General features: G+C 43.6%; 1 protein-coding gene and 2 long non-coding RNA genes across 15 annotated transcripts in view; 2 read left to right on the top strand and 1 right to left on the bottom strand.

Annotated features, from left to right (window-relative positions):
- gstr (glutathione S-transferase rho) overlaps window positions 1–25,000 on the top strand; it is a 46,471-nt gene that overhangs the window by 7,268 nt on the left and 14,203 nt on the right. The window contains exons 4-6 of one of the 3 annotated variants that reach the window (XM_049473559.1): window positions 837–955; window positions 1,694–1,782; window positions 2,401–2,712. In XM_049473559.1, coding sequence (XP_049329516.1) covers window positions 837–955; window positions 1,694–1,782; window positions 2,401–2,533 — 341 coding nt within the window. In that variant the 3' untranslated portion in view covers window positions 2,534–2,712. Of the gene's footprint in view, window positions 1–836; window positions 956–1,693; window positions 1,783–2,400; window positions 2,713–15,040; window positions 15,421–16,714; window positions 16,781–25,000 lie in introns of those variants that run through there. The other 2 variants (XM_049473561.1, XM_049473560.1) reach the window with 2 other exon arrangements.
- On the bottom strand, window positions 2,716–3,194 carry LOC125794089 (uncharacterized). Of its 6 annotated transcripts, none has more exons than XR_007433595.1 (4): window positions 3,160–3,194; window positions 2,944–3,066; window positions 2,875–2,910; window positions 2,716–2,805 (listed from the first exon to the last, which is right to left on the bottom strand). It is a non-coding gene; the product is annotated as an uncharacterized LOC125794089 (long non-coding RNA). The 6 variants fall into 6 exon arrangements; XR_007433594.1 differs by having other exon boundaries at window positions 2,875–2,943; window positions 2,989–3,066; XR_007433593.1 differs by having other exon boundaries at window positions 2,875–2,997; window positions 3,031–3,066; window positions 3,160–3,185.
- LOC125794090 (uncharacterized) overlaps window positions 24,252–25,000 on the top strand; it is a 1,636-nt gene continuing 887 nt past the window's right edge. For 2 of the 6 annotated variants that reach the window (XR_007433600.1, XR_007433597.1), the window contains exons 1-2: window positions 24,466–24,647; window positions 24,918–24,957. This is a non-coding gene — a long non-coding RNA (uncharacterized LOC125794090). Of the gene's footprint in view, window positions 24,360–24,465; window positions 24,664–24,855; window positions 24,896–24,917; window positions 24,958–25,000 lie in introns of those variants that run through there. The other 4 variants (XR_007433599.1, XR_007433596.1, XR_007433601.1 and 1 more) reach the window with 3 other exon arrangements.

The raw sequence follows: 25,000 nt of genomic DNA, 5'->3' as shown, positions 1-25,000 counted from the left end.
CACACACTACACACACACTATACACACACACTACATACACACACACACTATATACACAGACACACTACACACACACTATACACACACACTATACACACACACTATACACACAGACACTACATACACACACACTCTATATACACACACACACACTATACACACACACACACACTATACACACACACACACACTACACACACACACTATACACACACACACACACTACACACACACACACTATACACACTATACACACACACTATACACACACACACTACACACACACACACACACTATACACACACACACACACACACACTATACACACACACTATACACACACACACACTATACACACACACACACTATACACACACACTATACACACACACTATACACACACACACACACACTATACACACACACACACACTACACACACACACACACACTATACACACACACTATACACACACACACACTATACACACACACACTATACACACACACTATACACACACTATACACACACACACTATACACACACACACTATACACACAAATTATACACACACACACACACACACACTATACACACAAATTATACACACACACACACACTATACACACACAATATACTCACACACTTACTATACACACACATACTCAGTACATACACACAATATACACAAACACACACTCAGCTGAATGTTAGGAGGTGAATCCCTCCTCTGACACCAATGTAGCCTCTGCTGGGGGGTGGAGTTATGAGGTTCTGGGTCTGTGTGTAAACACCTGCAAGTTGTGTCATTGAATGATATCATTTCCTGTTTGCAGACGACGTTCTGTTTTACGAGTACTACGTTCCGGAAGCTGAGAGACACGAATCAGCTCGGAAGAGGAACCGGGAGAACCTGGCTAACGAGCTAAAGCTGTGGGAGAGCTACCTGCAGCAGGTAAACACCACACTTTATATACCTGTAACACCTTTACCTGTAAATACCTTTACCTGTAAATACCTTTACCTGTAACACCTGTACCTGTAAACACCTGTACCTGTAAACACCTTTACCTGTAAACACCTTTACCTGTAACGCCTGTACCTGTAACGCCTGTACCTGTAAACACCTTTACCTGTAACGCCTGTACCTGTAACGCCTGTACCTGTAAACACCTTTACCTGTAACGCCTGTACCTGTAAACACCTTTACCTGTAAACACCTTTACCTGTAACGCCTGTACCTGTAAACACCTTTACCTGTAACACCTTTACCTGTAACACCTTTACCTGTAACACCTTTACCTGTAAACACCTTTACCTGTAAACACCTTTACCTGTAACACCTGTACCTTTAAACACCTTTACCTGTAAACACCTTTACCTGTAACGCCTGTACCTGTAAACACCTTTACCTGTAACACCTTTACCTGTAAACACCTTTACCTGTAAACACCTTTACCTGTAAACACCTGTACTTGTGAACATGTTACACTATGCAATCCTAATTTCGCTATGATACAGTTGACCCAGGTTTAATAACTTTCATATCCAATAGCTTTCAGGTGTTTCACTAAACTGTAGCTAGTCACACTGGCCACGCCCACTGACACTTAAGTAAATCAGAATTAGAGACGTTTACATAAATTCTCATGAACTAATCTGATAGTCTGATAATCTGATCTCTCTCCTGTAGATGGGTAAAGGATCGTATCTGACGGGAAAGGACTTCAGCCTGGCTGACGTAGCGATGTTCCCAGACCTCGCCTACCTTCCACGCTTCGGGTACGTCATTCACCCCACTGTAAAATACAGACTGGATATGAAATAATACATACCGGCACAGAACCCACTTACCACATATTGTTTGTTTGTTTGATTGTCTGTTTGACTGATTGATTGATTGATTGATTGTTTGGTGGATTGATTGATTGATTGGTGGATTGATTGGTGGATTGATTGATTGATTGGTGGATTGATTGATTGATTGGTGGATTGATTGATTGGTTGGTGGATTGATTGATTGGTTGGTGGATTGATTGATTGATTGATTGATTGATTGATTGATTGGTTGGTGGATTGATTGATTGATTGGTTGGTGGATTGATTGATTGATTGGTGGATTGATTGGTGGATTGATTGATTGATTGATTGGTGGATTGATTGATTGGTTGGTGGATTGATTGATTGATTGATTGGTTGGTGGATTGATTGATTGATTGATTGATTGATTGATTGATTGATTGATTGGTTGGTGGATTGATTGATTGATTGGTTGGTGGATTGATGGATTGATTGATTGGTTGGTGGATTGATGGATTGATTGATTGGTTGGTGGATTGATTGATTGATTGATTGATTGATTGATTGATTGATTGATTGATTGATTGATTGTGTTTGAAGGTTGAGGAAGGAGCGATACCCCAGACTGATGGAGTATTATGAGATGGTGAAGGAGCGTCCGAGTGTTAAAGCATCATGGCCTCCAACTTGGCGCGAGAAGGAGAAGGAGCAGGACACACTCAAAGACCTGTGAGGAACCAATCGCAGACCACCACAGGAAAAAGGGCAGGAGTCATACCGTCCAAAAAGAAATGCTCATATAAAACTGCAGTTTTAATGCTTCAGAATAAAGAGTTAATCTGAAGGTTAATCTCAGAATTAACTGTTTTCTTATTAATCTTCTGTTCCTCAGAATAAAGTTATTAAACCAGATTAACCGTTTCTGAGATCTTTATAAATTAACCTGATAAACTACAATCTTTAAAACATCTCCCTGAAAAACCTACTGAGCTTCACCTCCTCCACCTTCTTTAACTTCTTCACCTCCTTCAGCTTCTTCACCTCCTCCACCTCCTTTAACTTCATCTCCTCCACCTCCTTTAACTTCTTCACCTCCTTCAGCTTCTTCACCTCCTCCAACTCCTTTAACTTCATCTCCTTCACCTCCTCCACCCCCTTTAACTTCTTCACCTCCTTCAGCTTCTTCACCTCCTCCACCTCCTTTAACTTCATCTCCTTCACCTCCTCCACCCCCTTTAACTTCTTCACCTCCTTCAGCTTCTTCACCTCCTCCAACTCCTTTAACTTCATCTCCTTCACCTCCTTCAGCTTTTTCACCTCCTCCACCTCCTTTAACTTCATCTCCTTCAGCTTCTTCACCTCCTCCACCTCCTTTAACTTCATCTTCACCTCCTTCATCTCCTCCACCTCCTCCAGCTTCATCATCTCCTCCACCTCATTCATCTCCTTCAGCTTCTTTATCTCCTCCACCTCCTTCATCCCTTTGACCTCCTTCACCTCCTTCAGCTTCTTCATCTCTTTATGGATGCCCAAGGGAATTTAGCAGCCGGTAGCAGTTACACAACACAGTAGAAACAAACAATAAGCGTAGTACAATAAGAGAGCAAAGTAAGAAATGTCCAGGAGTGTAAATATACAGGATGTACAGTAAAGTGTCCAGAAGTGTACAGGATGTACAGTAAAGTGTCCAGGAGTGTACAGGATGTACAGTAAAGTGTCCAGAAGTGTACAGGATGTACAGTAAAGTGTCCAGGAGTGTACAGGATGTACAGTAAAGTGTCCATGAGTGTACAGGATGTACAGTAAAGTGTCCAGGAGTGTACAGGATGTACAGTAAAGTGTCCAGGAGTGTACAGGATGTACAGTAAAGTGTCCAGGAGTGTACAGGATGTACAGTAAAGTGTCCAGGAGTGTACAGGATGTACAGTAAAGTGTCCAGGAGTGTACAGGATGTACAGTAAAGTGTCCAGGAGTGTACAGGATGTACAGTAAAGTGTCCAGGAGTGCAAATCTAAAAACCTGCTGCTGAAACTGCTCCTATGATCCATGATGATGGAGAGTAGTTTTTGCAGTGTCCTCCTCTCTGCCACCGTTACCACAGAGTCCAGCTCCACGCCAACCACGGACCCCGCACGCCTGACCAGCTTGTTCAGACGCATCTCGTCCCTCTTCTTCATGCTTCCTCCCCAGCACACCACAGCATAGAAAAGACAGCTGGACACCACAGTCTGATAAAACATCAGCAGGAGCTTCCGACAGATGTTAAAAGACCCCAGCCTCCTCAGGAAGTAGAGCCGGCTCTGCCCCTTCTTGTACAGGATGTCTGTGTTGGCTGACCAGTCCAGCTTATCATCCAGATGCAGTCCGAGATACCTGTAGGTCTTCACCATCTCCACATCAACTCCCACAATGGATACTGGCTGTATGGGTGGCCTGGCCCTGCGGAAGTCCACCACCATCTCCTTGGTCTTGGAGGTGTTCAACAGCAGGTTGTTTCTATTGCACCACGCCACAAAGTCTTTCACCAGGTGTCTGTACTCCTCCTCCTTTCCTCCCTGTATACAGGCAGTGTCGTCTGAAAACTTCTGCATGTGGCATGTCTCAGAGTTGTACTGGAAGTCTGAGGTGTAGAGTGTAAAAAGGAACGGGGAGAGCACAGTCCCCTGTGGTGCTCCTGTGCTGCAAACCACCAGCTTGTCTTTCAGTAGGAGAGGCTGAATGGTGTTGAAAGCACTGGAAAAATCAAAGAACATGACTCTCACAGTGCTGCCTCCTCTGTCCAGATGAGAGTGGGTCCGGTGGAGAAAGTACAGTATGGCATCATCCACTCCCACTTTCTCTCTGTAGGCAAATTGCAAAGGGTCCATTGCATGTTGAACCTGGGGTCTGAGGTGGTGTAGAAGCAGACATTCCAGGGTCTTCATGATGTGTGATGTAGGAGCCCCGTATGGCTCCTGCAATACACTCCATTCAGTGGACTCAAAACAGTCCCCGAGAGCTGCTTCAGCACCAGGAGACCATTTCCTGAAGGAGCGTGAAGATGCAGGTTGTCTACGGACCTGGGGCTTGTACTGGGGCTGCAGGTAGATCAGGTTGTGGTCAGATTTTCCTAGAGGGGGAGAGGTGTGGCGGAGTATGCATCCTTTAGGTTGGAGTAAAGGAGATCAATAGTTTTGTTCTTGCTGGTAAAAAGCAGGGAGTACTGAGTCCAGTGTGACGTTGTTAAAGTCCTCAGAGATGGCAATGAAAGCTTCAGGATGCTGTGTCTGAAGTGATGGTTGCGTGAATGACGTCACACGCGGTCTCGGCGTCAGCGCGAGGAGGGATGTAAACACAAACAACAATGGCGTGGGAAAGCTCTCTGGGCATGTGATAGGGTCGGAGACTCACCGCCAACAGTTCAACATCCCGACAGCAGATGATCTCCTTCACAGTTACATGTCCTGGGTTACACCATCTGATGTTCACAAACATCACAAACCCCCCCACCTTTGGGTGTTGCCGCTCCTTTTGGGGTCTCTGTCCGCTCTCACTGTGGTAAAGCCGGGAATATCCACGTTAGCATCCGGAAGGTGCTGGTTAGCCACGTTTCGGTGAAGCATAAAATGCTACTCTCCCGGTAAAACAGCTGGTTAATAACCAGCGCCGTCAGTTCGTCCGTTGATCGAACATAGGTCAGAGTGTTCACATTCCCCATCACCACGGAAGGAACAGATGGTTTAAACCTCCAACGTTTCTCCATACGCTTAGCTTAGCTCCAGCTCTACACCCACGGTAGGGTCGGCGCAGCTCTGCCGGTATGTGATGCGTCTGGCCGGCGTGTTCCTTTGTTCGCAGCGCCAGCAGCTCTTCCCTCATGTAAACAAGGTTAGTTTCCCATGCGCTCACGAGAGTGGATTCCATGTCCATAGGACATACAAGTAATCACTACACTTAATTAGATTGAATTAAGTAACATTGAGGCGGTGCTACGCCGGGACTGACTGGCTCTAACCAGTCATACCGGCCAGGTTAGTGGTCTGAGTAATGGGCAGTTTAGTAATATACATCATTCTAATGAGTTATCTTGCCACTTTCCTGTTCATAAGGCCGTGACGTGTCTGTCCCCTGTGTCGCTCGAAAACGAAAAACTCAGAAAATCTGTTTTAATAATCTTATTAAAATTAAAACAACAGCATCCGTCTCTCAGAGTACCAGCAGCGTCCGTATGAAACTAGGGCTATTAAATATAAGATCGCTAGCACCAAAATCAGTTATTGTTAATGATATTATTACTGATAATCACCTTACTGCACTATGTCTGTGTGAAACCTGGATTAAACCTGATGAATATATCGCTTTAAATGAGTCTACCCCCCCAGGTTTTAGCTATTTCAGTTACCCACGCAGCTCTGGTCGTGGCGGTGGTGTTGCCACAATCTATGACTCAATGTTAGGTATATCTCAAAACTCACAATTGGATGCTAAGTCGTTTGAAGTTCTTAGTCTTAAAGTAGCAGGCCCGTCTCCTGCTTCCAAAACGCAGCATTCGTTTCTGCTGATAACACTGTATCGTCCTCCTGGACCATACTCAAATTTTATTAGTGAATTTGCTGACTTTCTAGCAGCAGTAACTCTTCTTTCTGATAAGATCATAATTGTTGGAGACTTTAATATCCACTTTGAAAAGGACCAGGATCCACTAAAAATTGCATTTAAATCAGTTTTAGATGCTCTAGGCTTTAAACTAAATGTAATTGGCCCCACTCACCGATGTAGTCATACATTAGATTTAGTTTTGACACTGGGTATTGAGGCTGAGAATATAGTTACTCTTTCTCAACATGACTCAATATCCCATCATTATCTAATTATGTTTGAAATAGTTTTTAATCAAAATATCCTCCTCCCGCCCCGCTATATCAGCAAGCGTAAAATAACAACCGCAATTGCTAATGAATTTGTAAATAAACTCCCCGACTTAACCATCTCCCTTCCGTCCTATGAGCATGATCTCGAGCACAAAACAGAAAATCTACAAACTGTGCTCCGCTGTAACCTTGACCGCGTAGCGCCAACAAAAATAAAACAAATCAGGGATAAAAAGCTAGCACCGTGGTATAATGACCACACACGCACATTAAAACAAACCGCTCGTAACTTTGAACGTAAATGGCGACACACAAAACTAGAACTTTTCCGGCTAGCATGGCAGCATAGTCTCACAGACTACAAAAAAGCCCTAATTAAAACAAAATCCCAGTATATTTCATCGCTTATTGAGAAAAATAGAGACAATCCTAGATTCCTTTTCACTACTGTGGCTAAACTCACCGGCAGTCAAAAACAAACTAGCTCCGTTATCCCTGTCGACATTAATAGTAATGATTTCATGAAGTTCTTTGATGATAAAATTAATAGCATTAGACAAAAAATTCAGTATCACTCCCAAAATTTACTTATAGATATCGATGAATGCTGCTCCAGCTCTGAGACACACCTAGAGTGTTTCAGCCCGGTTACAGAAAAAGATTTACTTAGTGTAATTAACTCATCAAAATCAACATCATGTATATTAGATCCAGTACCCACACAATTATTGAAACAGGCACTGCCAAAGGTGGGAAAATCATTACTAGAAATAGTAAATTCATCCCTTAGCATGGGCTACGTACCCAATTCTCTTAAATTGGCGGTCATTAAGCCCATTATCAAAAAGCCAAATCTGGACCCCCGCGAGCTTGCTAATTATAGACCAATTTCTAATCTTTCCTTTATAGCCAAAATCCTAGAAAAAATTGTGTTTAACCAGCTGCGCTTGTATCTACAACGTAATAGTATGCATGAGGTTTTTCAATCTGGATTTAGACAAAACCATAGTACTGAAACAGCTCTACTTAGAGTAAGTAATGATTTACTTTCAGCTCTTGATAGGGGCAGTACTGCCATCCTTGTACTGCTAGATCTGAGTGCTGCCTTTGACACCATAGATCACGCTATTCTACTTGATAGGTTAGAAAATCTTATAGGAATTAAAGGATCAGCCCTCACCTGGTTCATATCTTATCTGAGAGATCGATTCCAGTGTGTTTACTTAAATAACGAATGCTCTTATCAGTCTAGAGTAAAATATGGTGTCCCTCAAGGATCAATACTGGGTCCATTACTCTTTACACTTTATATGCTACCACTGGGTAAAATTATCCGTAGGCATGGTATTAACTTTCACTGCTATGCTGATGACACGCAACTTTACATATCTGCTAAACCCAACGAGGAGCTCTGTATAAATCAAATAACAGACTGTATTAAAGACATTAAAAATTGGATGACACACAACTTTCTCTTACTTAATTCTGATAAAACTGAGGTCCTTCTATTAGGTCCTAATATTGATAAAAACATAAATGTTAATACTGTAGACATAGACGGTCACTTAATTATACCTGGTAAAACAGTGAGGAACCTTGGGGTCATCTTTGACCCAATTCTTTCGTTTGATGCTCACATATGTAGCATAGTCAAAACTGCATTCTTCCACTTAAGAAATATAGCTAAAATCCGCAGTATACTCTCTCTGGAAGATGCTGAGAAGCTGGTACATGCATTCATAACCTCCAGGCTGGACTACTGCAACGCGTTGTTGGCTGGAAGTCCACATAAATTACTCCATAAACTCCAGCTAGTTCAGAATGCAGCCGCAAGAGTGCTTACCAGAGCTAGAAAGTTCGATCACATTACACCTATTCTTTCATCCCTACACTGGCTACCTGTTAGATTTCGTATAGATTATAAAATACTTCTCCTGACGTATAAATCCCTCAATGGTCTGGCCCCGCATTATCTACAGGAACTCCTTACTCCTTACAATCCGCCGCGTTCATTCGGCTCCCAAGACGCTGGCCTGTTATTAGTCCCGCGTATTAGAAAAAACTATACAGGAGGAAGAGCGTTCTTTTATAAAGCTCCCCAACTTTGGAATAGCCTCCCTATTAATATACGGGACTCAGATACACCCTCAATCTTTAAATCTAGACTCAAAACATTTCTATTTGCTCAAGCTTTTGAGTAATGTCTCATTACAATTTTCTTCCTCTTACAGCTTATCCAGCAAATATAAACCCTGTCCTAATCATCTGCTTTCTCTTTCTCTCCCCATGTCCTGAGCTGCTGCTACCAGTGCCCATCCCACTCCAGCAGAGTTTTATAAAACCATTCTAACCCCTTTTTCTTCCCTCCCCTCTCTGTTCTCTCTCTCTATCTTTCTCACATGTGCTGAGACGCCTGGCCGGCCGGTCTTCCTGGATGTGTCCGTCTGTGGTTCCAGCTTTCAGGAATCAGCCCTGTCCTTCTACTCATCAGAATTATTACACAACCCTTCTAACTCCTGCTTTTTTTCTCTTCCTTTCCTTTCTGTTTTCTCTATCTATCTCTTTTACATGTATGGAGATGCTGTTCCTGATGTTCCCAGCCTGGCTCTCCACTGCCCGCTGTGTTGTTCTGCGGCTCTGCAGCCCTGCACTGATTACCATTAACACACTCAGTATCTGTTTCTGTATTAGCCATAGCTCTATAGTTTGTGCCCATCACATTCTTATATTCATAAATTAGTACCTGTTATATTAGCCATAGTTCACATTAATTCTCTGTACTGTTTTGTTCTGTTATTTGTTTGTTGTTTGTTTGTACTGAGCGGGTCAACCCGAGTAGGATGGGTTCCTCGGACTGAGTCTTGGTTCCTTCCAAGGTTTCTTCCTCTTAAAGGGAGTTTTTTTGCCACTGTGTCACCATAAAATCAGCATCTCTGTGGTGCTGCTCATAAGAGGCGTGGACCTGTTTTTCCTGTAAAGCGGCTTTGTGACAACCTTTGTTGTAAAAAGCGCTATATAAATAAAATTGAATTGAATTGAATTAATGTATTAGAGGAGGAGTAATGGAGGTGATTTAATGTATTAGAGGAGGAGTAATGGAGGTGATTTAATGTATTAGAGGAGGAGTAATGGAGGTGATTAATGTATTAGAGGAGGAGTAATGGAGGTGATTAATGTATTAGAGGAGGAGTAATGGAGGTGATTTAATGTATTAGAGGAGGAGTAATGGAGGTGATTTAATGTATTAGAGGAGGAGTAATGGAGGTGATTTAATGTATTAGAGGAGGAGTAATGGAGGTGATTAATGTATTAGAGGAGGAGTAATGGAGGTGATTTAATGTATTAGAGGAGGAGTAATGGAGGTGATTAATGTATTAGAGGAGGAGTAATGGAGGTGATTAATGTATTAGAGGAGGAGTAATGGAGGTGATTAATGTATTAGAGGAGGAGTAATGGAGGTGATTAATGTATTAGAGGAGGAGTAATGGAGGTGATTTAATGTATTAGAGGAGGAGTAATGGAGGTGATTAATGTATTAGAGGAGGAGTAATGGAGGTGATTAATGTATTAGAGGAGGAGTAATGGAGGTGATTAATGTATTAGAGGAGGAGTAATGGAGGTGATTTAATGTATTAGAGGAGGAGTAATGGAGGTGATTTAATGTATTAGAGGAGTAGTAATGGAGGTGATTTAATGTATTAGAGGAGTAGTAATGGAGGTGATTTAATGTATTAGAGGAGGAGTAATGGAGGTGATTTAATGTATTAGAGGAGGAGTAATGGAGGTGATTAATGTATTAGAGGAGGAGTAATGGAGGTGATTAATGTATTAAAGGAGGAGTAATGGAGGTGATTTAATGTATTAGAGGAGGAGTAATGGAGGTGATTAATGTATTAGAGGAGGAGTAATGGAGGTGATTTAATGTATTAGAGGAGGAGTAATGGAGGTGATTTAATGTATTAGAGGAGGAGTAATGGAGGTGATTAATGTATTAGAGGAGGAGTAATGGAGGTGATTTAATGTATTAGAGGAGGAGTAATGGAGGTGATTAATGTATTAGAGGAGGAGTAATGGAGGTGATTAATGTATTAGAGGAGGAGTAATGGAGGTGATTAATGTATTAGAGGAGGAGTAATGGAGGTGATTAATGTATTAGAGGAGGAGTAATGGAGGTGATTAATGTATTAGAGGAGGAGTAATGGAGGTCATTAATGTATTAGAGGAGGAGTAATGGAGGTGATTAATGTATTAAAGGAGGAGTAATGGAGGTGATTAATGTATTAGAGGAGGAGTAATGGAGGTGATTAATGTATTAGAGGAGGAGTAATGGAGGTGATTTAATGTATTAGAGGAGGAGTAATGGAGGTGATTAATGTATTAGAGGAGGAGTAATGGAGGTGATTTAATGTATTAGAGGAGGAGTAATGGAGGTGATTAATGTATTAGAGGAGGAGTAATGGAGGTGATTAATGTATTAGAGGAGGAGTAATGGAGGTGATTTAATGTATTAGAGGAGGAGTAATGGAGGTGATTAATGTATTAGAGGAGGAGTAATGGAGGTGATTAATGTATTAGAGGAGGAGTAATGGAGGTGATTAATGTATTAGAGGAGGAGTAATGGAGGTGATTTAATGTATTAGAGGAGGAGTAATGGAGGTGATTTAATGTATTAGAGGAGGAGTAATGGAGGTGATTTAATGTATTAGAGGAGGAGTAATGGAGGTGATTAATGTACTAGAGGAGGAGTAATGGAGGTGATTTAATGTATTAGAGGAGGAGTAATGGAGGTGATTAATGTATTAGAGGAGGAGTAATGAGGTGATTTAATGTATTAGAGGAGGAGTAATGGAGGTGATTAATGTATTAGAGGAGGAGTAATGGAGGTGATTAATGTATTAGAGGAGGAGTAATGGAGGTGATTAATGTATTAGAGGAGGAGTAATGGAGGTGATTAATGTATTAGAGGAGGAGTAATGGAGGTGATTAATGTATTAGAGGAGGAGTAATGGAGGTGATTAATGTATTAGAGGAGGAGTAATGGAGGTGATTAATGTATTAGAGGAGGAGTAATGGAGGTGATTTAATGTATTAGAGGAGGAGTAATGGAGGTGATTTAATGTATTAGAGGAGGAGTAATGGAGGTGATTAATGTATTAGAGGAGGAGTAATGGAGGTGATTTAATGTATTAGAGGAGGAGTAATGGAGGTGATTAATGTATTAGAGGAGGAGTAATGGAGGTGATTAATGTATTAGAGGAGGAGTAATGGAGGTGATTAATGTATTAGAGGAGGAGTAATGGAGGTGATTAATGTATTAGAGGAGGAGTAATGGAGGTGATTAATGTATTAGAGGAGGAGTAATGGAGGTGATTTAATGTATTAGAGGAGGAGTAATGGAGGTGATTAATGTATTAGAGGAGGAGTAATGGAGGTGATTTAATGTATTAGAGGAGGAGTAATGGAGGTGATTAATGTATTAGAGGAGGAGTAATGGAGGTGATTAATGTATTAGAGGAGGAGTAATGGAGGTGATTAATGTATTAGAGGAGGAGTAATGGAGGTGATTAATGTATTAGAGGAGGAGTAATGGAGGTGATTAATGTATTAGAGGAGGAGTAATGGAGGTGATTAATGTATTAGAGGAGGAGTAATGGAGGTGATTAATGTATTAGAGGAGGAGTAATGGAGGTGATTAATGTATTAGAGGAGGAGTAATGGAGGTGATTAATGTATTAGAGGAGGAGTAATGGAGGTGATTAATGTATTAGAGGAGGAGTAATGGAGGTGATTTAATGTATTAGAGGAGGAGTAATGGAGGTGATTTAATGTATTAGAGGAGGAGTAATGGAGGTGATTAATGTATTAGAGGAGGAGTAATGGAGGTGATTTAATGTATTAGAGGAGGAGTAATGGAGGTGATTAATGTATTAGAGGAGGAGTAATGGAGGTGATTAATGTATTAGAGGAGGAGTAATGGAGGTGATTAATGTATTAGAGGAGGAGTAATGGAGGTGATTAATGTATTAGAGGAGCAGTAATGGAGGTGATTTAATGTATTAGAGGAGGAGTAATGGAGGTGATTTAATGTATTAGAGGAGGAGTAATGGAGGTGATTTAATGTATTAGAGGAGGAGTAATGGAGGTGATTAATGTATTAGAGGAGGAGTAATGGAGGTGATTTAATGTATTAGAGGAGGAGTAATGGATGTGATTAATGTATTAGAGGAGGAGTAATGGAGGTGATTTAATGTATTAAAGGAGGAGTAATGGAGGTGATTAATGTATTAGAGGAGGAGTAATGGAGGTGATTTAATGTATTAGAGGAGGAGTAATGGAGGTGATTAATGTATTAGAGGAGGAGTAATGGAGGTGATGTATTAGAGGAGGAGTAATGGAGGTGATTAATGTATTAGAGGAGGAGTAATGGAGGTGATTAATGTATTAAAGGAGGAGTAATGGAGGTGATGTATTAGAGGAGGAGTAATGGAGGTGATTAATGTATTAGAGGAGGAGTAATGGAGGTGATTAATGTATTAGAGGAGGAGTAATGGAGGTGATTTAATTTATTAGAGGAGTAGTAATGGAGGTGATTTAATGTATTAGAGGAGTAGTAATGGAGGTGATTTAATGTATTAGAGGAGGAGTAATGGAGGTGATTTAATGTATTAGAGGAGGAGTAATGGAGGTGATTAATGTATTAGAGGAGGAGTAATGGAGGTGATTTAATGTATTAAAGGAGGAGTAATGGAGGTGATTTAATGTATTAAAGGAGGAGTAATGGAGGTGATTAATGTATTAGAGGAGGAGTAATGGAGGTGATTTAATGTATTAGAGGAGGAGTGATGGAGGTGATTTAATGTATTAGAGGAGGAGTAATGGAGGTGATTAATGTATTAGAGGAGGAGTAATGGAGGTGATTTAATGTATTAGAGGAGGAGTAATGGAGGTGATTAATGTATTAGAGGAGGAGTAATGGAGGTGATTTAATGTATTAGAGGAGGAGTAATGGAGGTGATTTAATGTATTAGAGGAGGAGTAATGGAGGTGATTTAATGTATTAAAGGAGGAGTAATGGAGGTGATTAATGTATTAAAGGAGGAGTAATGGAGGTGATTAATGTATTAGAGGAGGAGTAATGGAGGTGATTTAATGTATTAGAGGAGGAGTAATGGAGGTGATTAATGTATTAGAGGAGGAGTAATGGAGGTGATTTAATGTATTAGAGGAGGAGTAATGGAGGTGATTAATGTATTAGAGGAGGAGTAATGGAGGTGATTTAATGTATTAGAGGAGGAGTAATGGAGGTGATTTAGTGTATTAGAGGAGGAGTAATGGAGGTGATTTAATGTATTAGAGGAGGAGTAATGGAGGTGATTAATGTATTAGAGGAGGAGTAATGGAGGTGATTAATGTATTAGAGGAGGAGTAATGGAGGTGATTTAATGTATTAGAGGAGGAGTAATGGAGGTGATTAATGTATTAGAGGAGGAGTAATGGAGGTGATTTAATGTATTAGAGGAGGAGTAATGGAGGTGATTAATGTATTAGAGGAGGAGTAATGGAGGTGATTTAATGTATTAGAGGAGGAGTAATGGAGGTGATTAATGTATTAGAGGAGGAGTAATGGAGGTGATTTAATGTATTAGAGGAGGAGTAATGGAGGTGATTAATGTATTAGAGGAGGAGTAATGGAGGTGATTAATGTATTAGAGGAGGAGTAATGGAGGTGATTAATGTATTAGAGGAGGAGTAATGGAGGTGATTAATGTATTAGAGGAGGAGTAATGGAGGTGATTAATGTATTAGAGGAGGAGTAATGGAGGTGATTAATGTATTAGAGGAGGAGTAATGGAGGTGATTTAATGTATTAGAGGAGGAGTAATGGAGGTGATTAATGTATTAGAGGAGGAGTAATGGAGGTGATTTAATGTATTAGAGGAGGAGTAATGGAGGTGATTAATGTATTAGAGGAGGAGTAATGGAGGTGATTAATGTATTAGAGGAGGAGTAATGGAGGTGATTAATGTATTAGAGGAGGAGTAATGGAGGTGATTAATGTATTAGAGGAGGAGTAATGGAGGTGATGTATTAGAGGAGGAGTAATGGAGGTGATTAATGTATTAGAGGAGGAGTAATGGAGGTGATTAATGTATTAGAGGAGGAGTAATGGAGGTGATTAATGTATTAGAGGAGGAGTAATGGAGGTGATTAATGTATTAGAGGAGGAGTAATGGAGGTGATTAATGTATTAGAGGAGGAGTAATGGAGGTGATTAATGTATTAGAGGAGGAGTAATGGAGGTTAAAGGAGGTTGATTCGGAGTAAGAGTGGGTTAATGGGGGTAAAGTGGTAAACTGGTGATGAAAGGTTATTGATTTATTGATCGTGTATAAACTGATCTCCTGACTCTGAATAATAAAACAGTTATAGAGTTCCTCCAGCAGAGGGCGCTGCAGGGCAGGGGGAGGGGAGGGCGGTACTGCGCATGCTCCCGCTCCCTGAACTCTTATATAATCAGAAAGTTACAGCGCTGCAGCTCCGCGCTCTGTTCTCCTGGTTCTCTTGGTTCTCCTGGTTCTCTTGTCGGGTGAGGTGAAGGATCATGGCCGAGGACATGCTGCTCCTGTGGGGCTCCGGCTCTCCGCCCTGCTGGCGGGTGATGATCGCGCTGGAGGAGAAAAACCTGCAGGGCTACAAAAACAAACTGCTCTCCTTCGACAAACAGGAGCACAAGAACCCGGAGGTCCTGCAGATCAACCCCAGAGGACAGGTAACCACACACTACTGACCACACACTACTGACCCACAGGTATCCAGACTCGGACTCAGAGCGGGTTTACAGAGAGGAACCCCCGCTAGGGGGAGCAGAATGAATGGAGTTAAACGGCTTAAAACACTTATTTAAAGTAGTAACTAAACTCTCATCCGGGTTATTCCTTTGTATTTTGTAGAAAAATATAGTATTTTTCTAAAAAACTATTTTATTTCCATTTATTTACAGTAAACTGAATTTAGCCAGTAAAGGCGCTGCATTACTGATACTGTGAGCTTTATAACCGGAGATTAAATCTGTAAATAATTAACTTTACAGAGGCATTTTATAATCTTCTGATTATAAATATCAACACTTGAATATTAACCCTTTTGTAAATAATATCATTTTTTTTTTGCTTTAGATACTTTATTGATTCCAGAGGGAAATTCTAAACATCCAGTAAATGTGGAGTTATTCTTTAGCGCCCTCTAGCGGTCCCAGCTAAACCCCCACTGACCCCCACTGTGTGTGTAGAGTGTGTGTGTAGAGTGTGTGTGTGTGTAGAGTGTGTGTGTGTGTAGAGTGTGTGTGTGTGTAGAGTGTGTGTGTGTGTGTGTATAGTTTTTGTGTGTGTATAGTATTTGTGTATAGTGTGTTTGTGTATTGTGTGTATAGTGTGTGTATATAGTGTATAGTGTGTATATAATGTATAGTGTGTGTGTATATAGTGTATAGTGTGTGTATTGTGTGTATAGTGTGTGTATATAGTGTATAGTGTGTGTATATAGTGTATAGTGTGTGTAAATAATGTAGAGTGTATAGTGTGTGTGTATAGTGTGTATATAATGTATAGTGTATAGTGTGTGTGTATATAGTGTATAGTGTGTGTATATAATGTATAGTGTATAGTGTGTATAGTGTGTGTGTATATAATGTATAGTGTATATAGTGTATAGTGTGTGTGTATATAATGTATAGTGTATAGTGTGTATAGTGTGTGTGTATATAATGTATAGTGTATATAGTGTATAGTGTGTGTATATAATGTATAGTGTATAGTGTGTATAGTGTGTGTGTATATAATGTATAGTGTATATAGTGTATACTGTGTGTGTATAGTGTATAGTGTGTATATAATGTATAGTGTGTGTGTATATAGTGTATAGTGTGTGTATATAATGTATAGTGTATAGTGTGTATAGTGTGTGTGTATATAATGTATAGTGTACATAGTGTATAGTGTGTATATAGTGTATAGTGTGTGTATATAGTGTGTTTAGTGATGGTGAATACTGGTGTGTGTTTGTAGCTGCCGGTGTTTAAGCACGGGGACGTGGTGGTGAACGAGTCCATCGCTGCTTGTCTTTATCTGGAGGTGAGACTGAATCTCCTGTTTTATATAATTATTAAGTTGGCTTGTCAAAGCCAACTTACTGTTCTTCTTATTAGTGTGATTGCAGTAATGCAATCACAGTATTGTTCTTCTTAAGTCTTATTCTTCTTCTTCTTATTATTAGTGTGATTGCAGTAATGCAATCACAGTATTGTTCTTCTTAAGTCTTATTCTTATTATTATTATTATTATTATTATTATTATTCCACCTGTTTTTTGTCCGGTTAACTAGTGCCGCAGTTTTCGAAATATCGACTTCGTCCAAAAGAGAAAACGTGCGTCCATATCGGGAATGGTGGGCTTGTATACAGCTTTCCGATCGGACTTACGTTTTTCGTAAAAACTTCGTAAGTACGCGTTTTTTTGCCCATAGAAAATGAATGGGCAGAACTTTGCACGTCCGTGGACGTCGCAATTTTTGAAATACTAAGATGAAACCAATTGAGGACCTGTAGAACTTATTGAGCTCTTTCCGAAAATATGCGTTACGAAAAGTTACGACGTACGGATTTCGTACGAATGTCGTACGAAGTGGCCCCATTGGAATGAATGGGGCCAATCGGAGGACGGCAGCTAGATCGAAGGACAGGTAGCTAGAACTCCAGTACTGTGAGTGTATGGAGCAGCTATGGGATAAAACAGCATTAGGTCAAAAGTTTGGACACCCCGGCCCCCCAGTACTGTGTGTAATGGAGCCACGGGTCAAAAGTTTGGACACCCCGGCCCCCCAGTACTGTGTGTAATGGAGCCACGGGTCAAAAGTTTGGACACCCCCGAACGGCCAGAGCAACCTAGCGTGCATAGCTGATTGATGTATTTGCACGTTGCGTAGCAACGTGCAAACACCATTTAATCAAATTTATGCATATACATCACCTAGCAACCACCTAGAAACACCATAGCAACCACCCTGGATACCATAGCAACACCTTAGCAACCGCCTAGCAACACCATAGCAACCACCTAGCAACCATCTAGCAACACCTTAGCAACCACCCCAGATACCATAGCAACACCTTAGCAACCGCCTAGCAACACCCTAGCAACCACCTAGCAACCACCTAGCAACACCTTAGCAACCACCCCGGATACCATAGCAACACCTTAGCAACCGCCTAGCAACACCCTAGCAACCACCTAGCAACCACCTAGCAACACCTTAGCAACCACCCCGGATACCATAGCAACACCTTAGCAACCGCCTAGCAACACCCTAGCAACCACCTAGCAACACCTTAGCAACCACCCCGGATACCATAGCAACACCTTAGCAACCGCCTAGCAACACCCTAGCAACCACCTAGCAACCACCTAGCAACACCTTAGCAACCACCCCGGATACCATAGCAACACCTTAGCAACCGCCTAGCAACACCCTAGCAACCACCTAGCAACCACCTAGCAACACCTTAGCAACCACCCCGGATACCATAGCAACACCTTAGCAACACCTTAGCAACCGCCTAGCAACACCCTAGCAACCACCTAGCAACCACCTAGCAACACCTTAGCAACCACCCCGGATACCATAGCAACACCTTAGCAACCGCCTAGCAACACCCTAGCAACCACCTAGCAACACCTTAGCAACCACCCTGGATACCATAGCAACACCTTAGCAACCGCCTAGCAACACCCTAGCAACCACCTAGCAACCACCTAGCAACACCTTAGCAACCACCCCGGATACCATAGCAACACCTTAGCAACCGCCTAGCAACACCCTAGCAACCACCTAGCAACCACCTAGCAACACCTTAGCAACCACCCCGGATACCATAGCAACACCTTAGCAACCGCCTAGCAACACCCTAGCAACCACCTAGCAACACCTTAGCAACCACCCCGGATACCATAGCAACACCTTAGCAACCGCCTAGCAACAACTTAGCAACCACCTAGCAACCACCTAGCAACACCTTAGCAACCACCCCGGATACCATAGCAACACCTTAGCAACCGCCTAGCAACACCTTAGCAACCACCTAGCAACCAGCTAGCAACACCTTAGCAACCACCCCGGATACCATAGCAACACCTTAGCAACCGCCTAGCAACACCTTAGCAACCACCTAGCAACACCTTAGCAACCACCCCAGATACCATAGCAACACCTTAGCAACCGCCTAGCAACACCTTAGCAACCACCTAGCAACCACTTAGCAACACCTTAGCAACCACCCCGGATACCATAGCCACACCTTAGCAACCACTTAGCAACACCTTAGCAACACCACAGCAGATACCAGCCAGCACTGCAATCACACTCGCAGTTTCTGTAGGAACTGCAATCTAGTTATTATTATTATTATTATTATTATTATTCCACCTGTTTTTTGTCCGGTTAACTAGTGCCGCAGTTTTCGAAATATCGACTTCGTTCAAAAGAGAAAACGTGCGTCCATATCGGGAATGGTGGGCTTGTATACAGCTTTCCGATCGGACTTACGTTTTTCGTAAAAACTTCGTAAGTACGCGTTTTTTTGCCCATTGAAAATGAATGGGCAGAACTTTGCACGCCCGTGGACGTCGCAATTTTTGAAATACGAAGATGAAACCAATTGAGGACCTGTAGAACTTATTGAGCTCTTTCCGAAAATATGCGTTACGAAAAGTTACGACGTACGGATTTCGTACGAATGTCGTACGAAGTGGCCCCATTGGAATGAATGGGGCCAATCGGAGGACGGCAGCTAGATCGAAGGACAGGTAGCTAGAACTCCAGTACTGTGAGTGTATGGAGCAGCTATGGGATAAAACAGCATTAGGTCAAAAGTTTGGACACCCCGGCCCCCCAGTACTGTGTGTAATGGAGCCACGGGTCAAAAGTTTGGACACCCCCGAACGGCCAGAGCAACCTAGCGTGCATAGCTGATTGATGTATTTGCACGTTGCGTAGCAACGTGCAAACACCATTTAATCTAATTGATGCATATACATCACCTAGCAACCACCTAGAAACACCATAGCAACCACGCCGGATACCATAGCAACACCTTAGCAACCGCCTAGCAACACCCTAGCAACCACCTAGCAACCACCTAGCAACACCTTGGCAACCATCCCGGATACCATAGCAACACCTTAGCAACCGCCTAGCAACACCCTAGCAACCACCTAGCAACCACCTAGCAACACCTTAGCAACCACCCCGGATACCATAGCAACACCTTAGCAACCGCCTAGCAACACCTTAGCAACCACCTAGCAACCACCTAGCAACCACCTAGCAACACCTTAGCAACCACCCCGGATACCATAGCAACACCTTAGCAACCACCTAGCAACCACCTAGCAACACCTTAGCAACCTCCCCGGATACCATAGCAACACCTTAGCAACCGCCTAGCAACACCTTAGCAACCGCCTAGCAACCACCTAGCAACACCTTAGCAACCACCACAGATACCATAGCAACACCTTAGCAACCGCCTAGCAACACCTTAGCAACCACCTAGCAACACCTTAGCAACCACCCTGGATACCATAGCAACACCTTAGCAACCGCCTAGCAACACCTAGCAACCACCTAGCAACCACCTAGCAACACCTTAGCAACCACCCCGGATACCATAGCAACACCTTAGCAACCGCCTAGCAACACCTTAGCAACCACCTAGCAACCACCTAGCAACACCTTAGCAACCACCCCGGATACCATAGCAACACCTTAGCAACCGCCTAGCAACACCCTAGCAACCACCTAGCAACCACCTAGCAACACCTTAGCAACCACCCCGGATACCATAGCAACACCTTAGCAACCGCCTAGCAACACTCTAGCAACCACCTAGCAACCACCTAGCAACACCTTAGCAACCACCCCGGATACCATAGCAACACCTTAGCAACCGCCTAGCAACACCTTAGCAACCACCTAGCAACCACTTAGCAACACCTTAGCAACCACCCCGGATACCATAGCAACACCTTAGCAACCGCCTAGCAACACCCTAGCAACCACCTAGCAACCACCTAGCAACACCTTAGCAACCACCCCGGATACCATAGCAACACCTTAGCAACTGCCTAGCAACCACCTAGCAACACCTTAGCAACCACCCTGGATACCATAGCAACACCTTAGCAACCGCCTAGCAACACCTTAGCAACCACCTAGCAACCACTTAGCAACACCTTAGCAACCACCCCGGATACCATAGCAACACCTTAGCAACCGCCTAGCAACCACCTAGCAACCACCTAGCAACACCTTAGCAACCACCCTGGATACCATAGCAACACCTTAGCAACTGCCTAGCAACACCCTAGCAACCACCTAGCAACACCTTAGCAACCATCCCAGATACCATAGCAACACCTTAGCAACCGCCTAGCAATACCTTAGCAACCACCTAGCAACCACCTAGCAACATCTTAGCAACCACCCCGGATACCATAGCAACACCTTAGCAACCACCTAGCAACACCTTAGCAACCACCTAGCAACACCTTAGCAGATACCAGCCAGCGCTGCAATCACACTCGCAGTTTCTGTAGGAACTGCAATCTAGTTCTTCTTATTATTATTATTATTATTATTATTATTCTACGCTAAAATTTCTCAACGCTACTCCTCCTACAGTTTTCGAGCTAGAACCACCAAACTTCACAGGATGGTAGAACCCATAGCCGTGGAGTGTGCTTGTGCTTTTCTAAGCGATCGGAGAACCAGGGTTCTAGCACGGTTCCGTCAAAGTCACTTTTTTCCCCATAGACTTCCATTCACACTTTTTTCAAACTGCTCTTAAAGTCACAATTTTCAAGCTAGAACCACGAAATTCACAAGACATACAGAACTTGCAGAGACGTTTCAGACGATATGCTGATCTCACCGATACGATTTACGGTTTTCGTAAAATTATCGTACGAACTTTCCCCATAGGAATGAATGGGCGGAATGTTGGCCATCTCACACACACCAGCCGATCCTGCGCACGGCCCCCCTCTCTGCCCTGCTCCTCAGTACTGTATCTGTATGGAGAAGAGACTGCTGAACACAACCCACACCAGAACCAATACCACACTACACACACAACACACCACACACCACACCACACACACTTCAAACCACACATACCGCACACCACACGCACACCCCACACCACACACACACACTAACTACACACACACTTCAAACCACACATACCCCACACCACACACACACACTTCAAACCACACATACCCCACACCACACACGCTTCAAACCACACATAACCCACACCACACACACACCCCACACCACACACACACACTAACTACACACACACTTCAAACCACACATACCCCACACCACACACACACACTTCAAACCACACATACCCCACACCACACATACACCCCACACCACACACACACCCCACACCACACACACACACTAACTACACACACACTTCAAACCACACATACCCCACACCACACACACACACTTCAAACCACACATACCCCACACCACACACGCTTCAAACCACACATAACCCACTCCACACACACACTCCACACCACACAAACCCCACACCACACACACTTTAAACCACACACACTCCACAGCTCACATAGCCCACACCACACACACTCCACCCCACACACACTTCATACCCCACACCACACACACTTTAAACCACACACAAACTCCACAGCTCACATACCCCACACCACACACACTCCACCCCACACATACCACACACACTTCACACCCCACACCACACACACTCCACATCACACATACCCCACACCACACACACTTCAAACCACACATACCCCACACCACACACACTTCAAACCACACATACCCCACACCACACACACTCCACACCACACAAACCCCACACCACACACACTTCAAACCACACAAACCCCACACCACACACACTTCAAACCACACATACCCCACACCACACACACTCCACACCACACAAACCCCACACCACACACACTTTAAACCACACACACTCCACAGCTCACATAGCCCACACCACACACACTCCACCCCACACACACTTCATACCCCACACCACACACACTTTAAACCACACACACACTCCACAGCTCACATACCCCACACCACACACACTCCACAGCACACATACCCCACACCACACACACTTCAAACCACACATACCCCACACCACACACACTCCACACCACACAAACCCCACACCACACACACTTCAAACCACACAAACCCCACACCACACACACTTCAAACCACACATACCCCACACCACACACACTCCACACCACACAAACCCCACACCACACACACTTTAAACCACACACACTCCACAGCTCACATAGCCCACACCACACACACTCCACCCCACACACACTTCATACCCCACACCACACACACTTTAAACCACACACACACTCCACAGCTCACATACCCCACACCACACACACTCCACCACACACATACCACACACACTTCACACCACACACACTCCACAGCACACATACCCCACACCACACACACTTCAAACCACACATACCCCACACCACACACACTCCACACCACACAAACCCCACACCACACACACTTCACACCACACAAACCCCACACCACACACACTTCAAACCACACATACCCCACACCACACACACTTCAAACCACACATACCCCACACCACACACACTTCAAACCACACATACCCCACACCACACACACTCCACACCACAGAAACCCCACACCACACACACTTCAAACCACACAAACCCCACACCACACACACTTCAAACCACACATACCCCACACCACACACACTTCAAACCACACATACCCCACACCACACACACTCCACACCACACAAACCCCACACCACACACACTTTAAACCACACACACTCCACAGCTCACATAGCCCACACCACACACACACCACCCCACACACACTTCATACCCCACACCACACACACTTTAAACCACACACACACTCCACAGCTCACATACCCCACACCACACACACTCCACCACACACATACCACAGACACTTCACACCCCACACCACACACACTCCACATCACACATACCCCACACCACACACACTTCAAACCACACATACCCCACACCACACACACTCCACACCACACAAACCCCACACCACACACACTTCAAACCACACATACCCCACACCACACACACTTCAAACCACACATACCCCACACCACACACACTTCAAACCACACATACCCCACACCACACACACTCCACACCACACAAACCCCACACCACACACACTCCACAACACACACACTCCACACCTAATACACACAACTCACCCCACACTCCACCACACATACACCACACTCCACCCCACATTCCAAACACACCACACCAAACACACTCCACAACCCACTCCACACCCCACACACTCCACACCACACTACACAACTTAGTAACTATTTGACAAGCCAACTTAAAGTTCGTTCACGAACTTTGCCTTTTCTAGTTAATATTAATATTCTAATATTCAGATAGAATTAATAAAGTTCTGATTCTGAACCTAAAATTAATAATCAATATTCTGTACATTTTACACAGGTAAGTGCACGAGTGAGTGCAGGTGTGAGTGAGTTTAGGTGTGAGCGTGTGACTGAGTGCAGGTGTGAGTGTGAATGCGAGAGTGAGTGCAGGTGTGACTGAGTGCAGGTGTGTGTGAGTGAGTTTAGGTGTGAGCGTGTGACTGAGTGCAGGTGTGTGTGAGTGAGTTTAGGTGTGAGCGTGTGACTGAGTGCAGGTGTGAGTGTGAATGCGAGAGTGAGTGCAGGTGTGACTGAGTGCAGGTGTGTGTGAGTGAGTTTAGGTGTGAGCGTGTGAGTGAGTGCAGGTGTGAGTGTGTGAGTGAGTGCAGGTGTGACTGAGTGCAGGTGTGAGCGTGTGAGTGAGTGCAGGTGTGAGTGAGTGAGTGCAGGTGTGAGTGTGAATGCGAGAGTGAGTGCAGGTGTGAGTGTGAATGCGAGAGTGAGTGCAGGTGTGTGTGAATGCGAGAGTGAGTGCAGGTGTGTGTGTGAATGGGAGAGTGAGTGCAGGTGTGAGTGTGAATGGGTGAGTGAGTGCAGGTGTGAGTGAGTGCAGGTGTGAGTGAGTGCAGGTGTGAGTGTGAATGGGTGAGTGAGTGCAGGTGTGAGTGAGTGCAGGTGTGAGTGAGTGCAGGTGTGAGTGTGAATGGGTGAGTGAGTGCAGGTGTGAGTGAGTGCAGGTGTG

Source organism: Astyanax mexicanus, unplaced genomic scaffold (genome assembly GCF_023375975.1).
Source record: "Astyanax mexicanus isolate ESR-SI-001 unplaced genomic scaffold, AstMex3_surface scaffold_39, whole genome shotgun sequence".
Taxonomy (NCBI): Eukaryota; Metazoa; Chordata; class Actinopteri; order Characiformes; family Acestrorhamphidae; genus Astyanax; species Astyanax mexicanus.
This window is presented reverse-complemented; position numbering and strand designations above follow the sequence as displayed.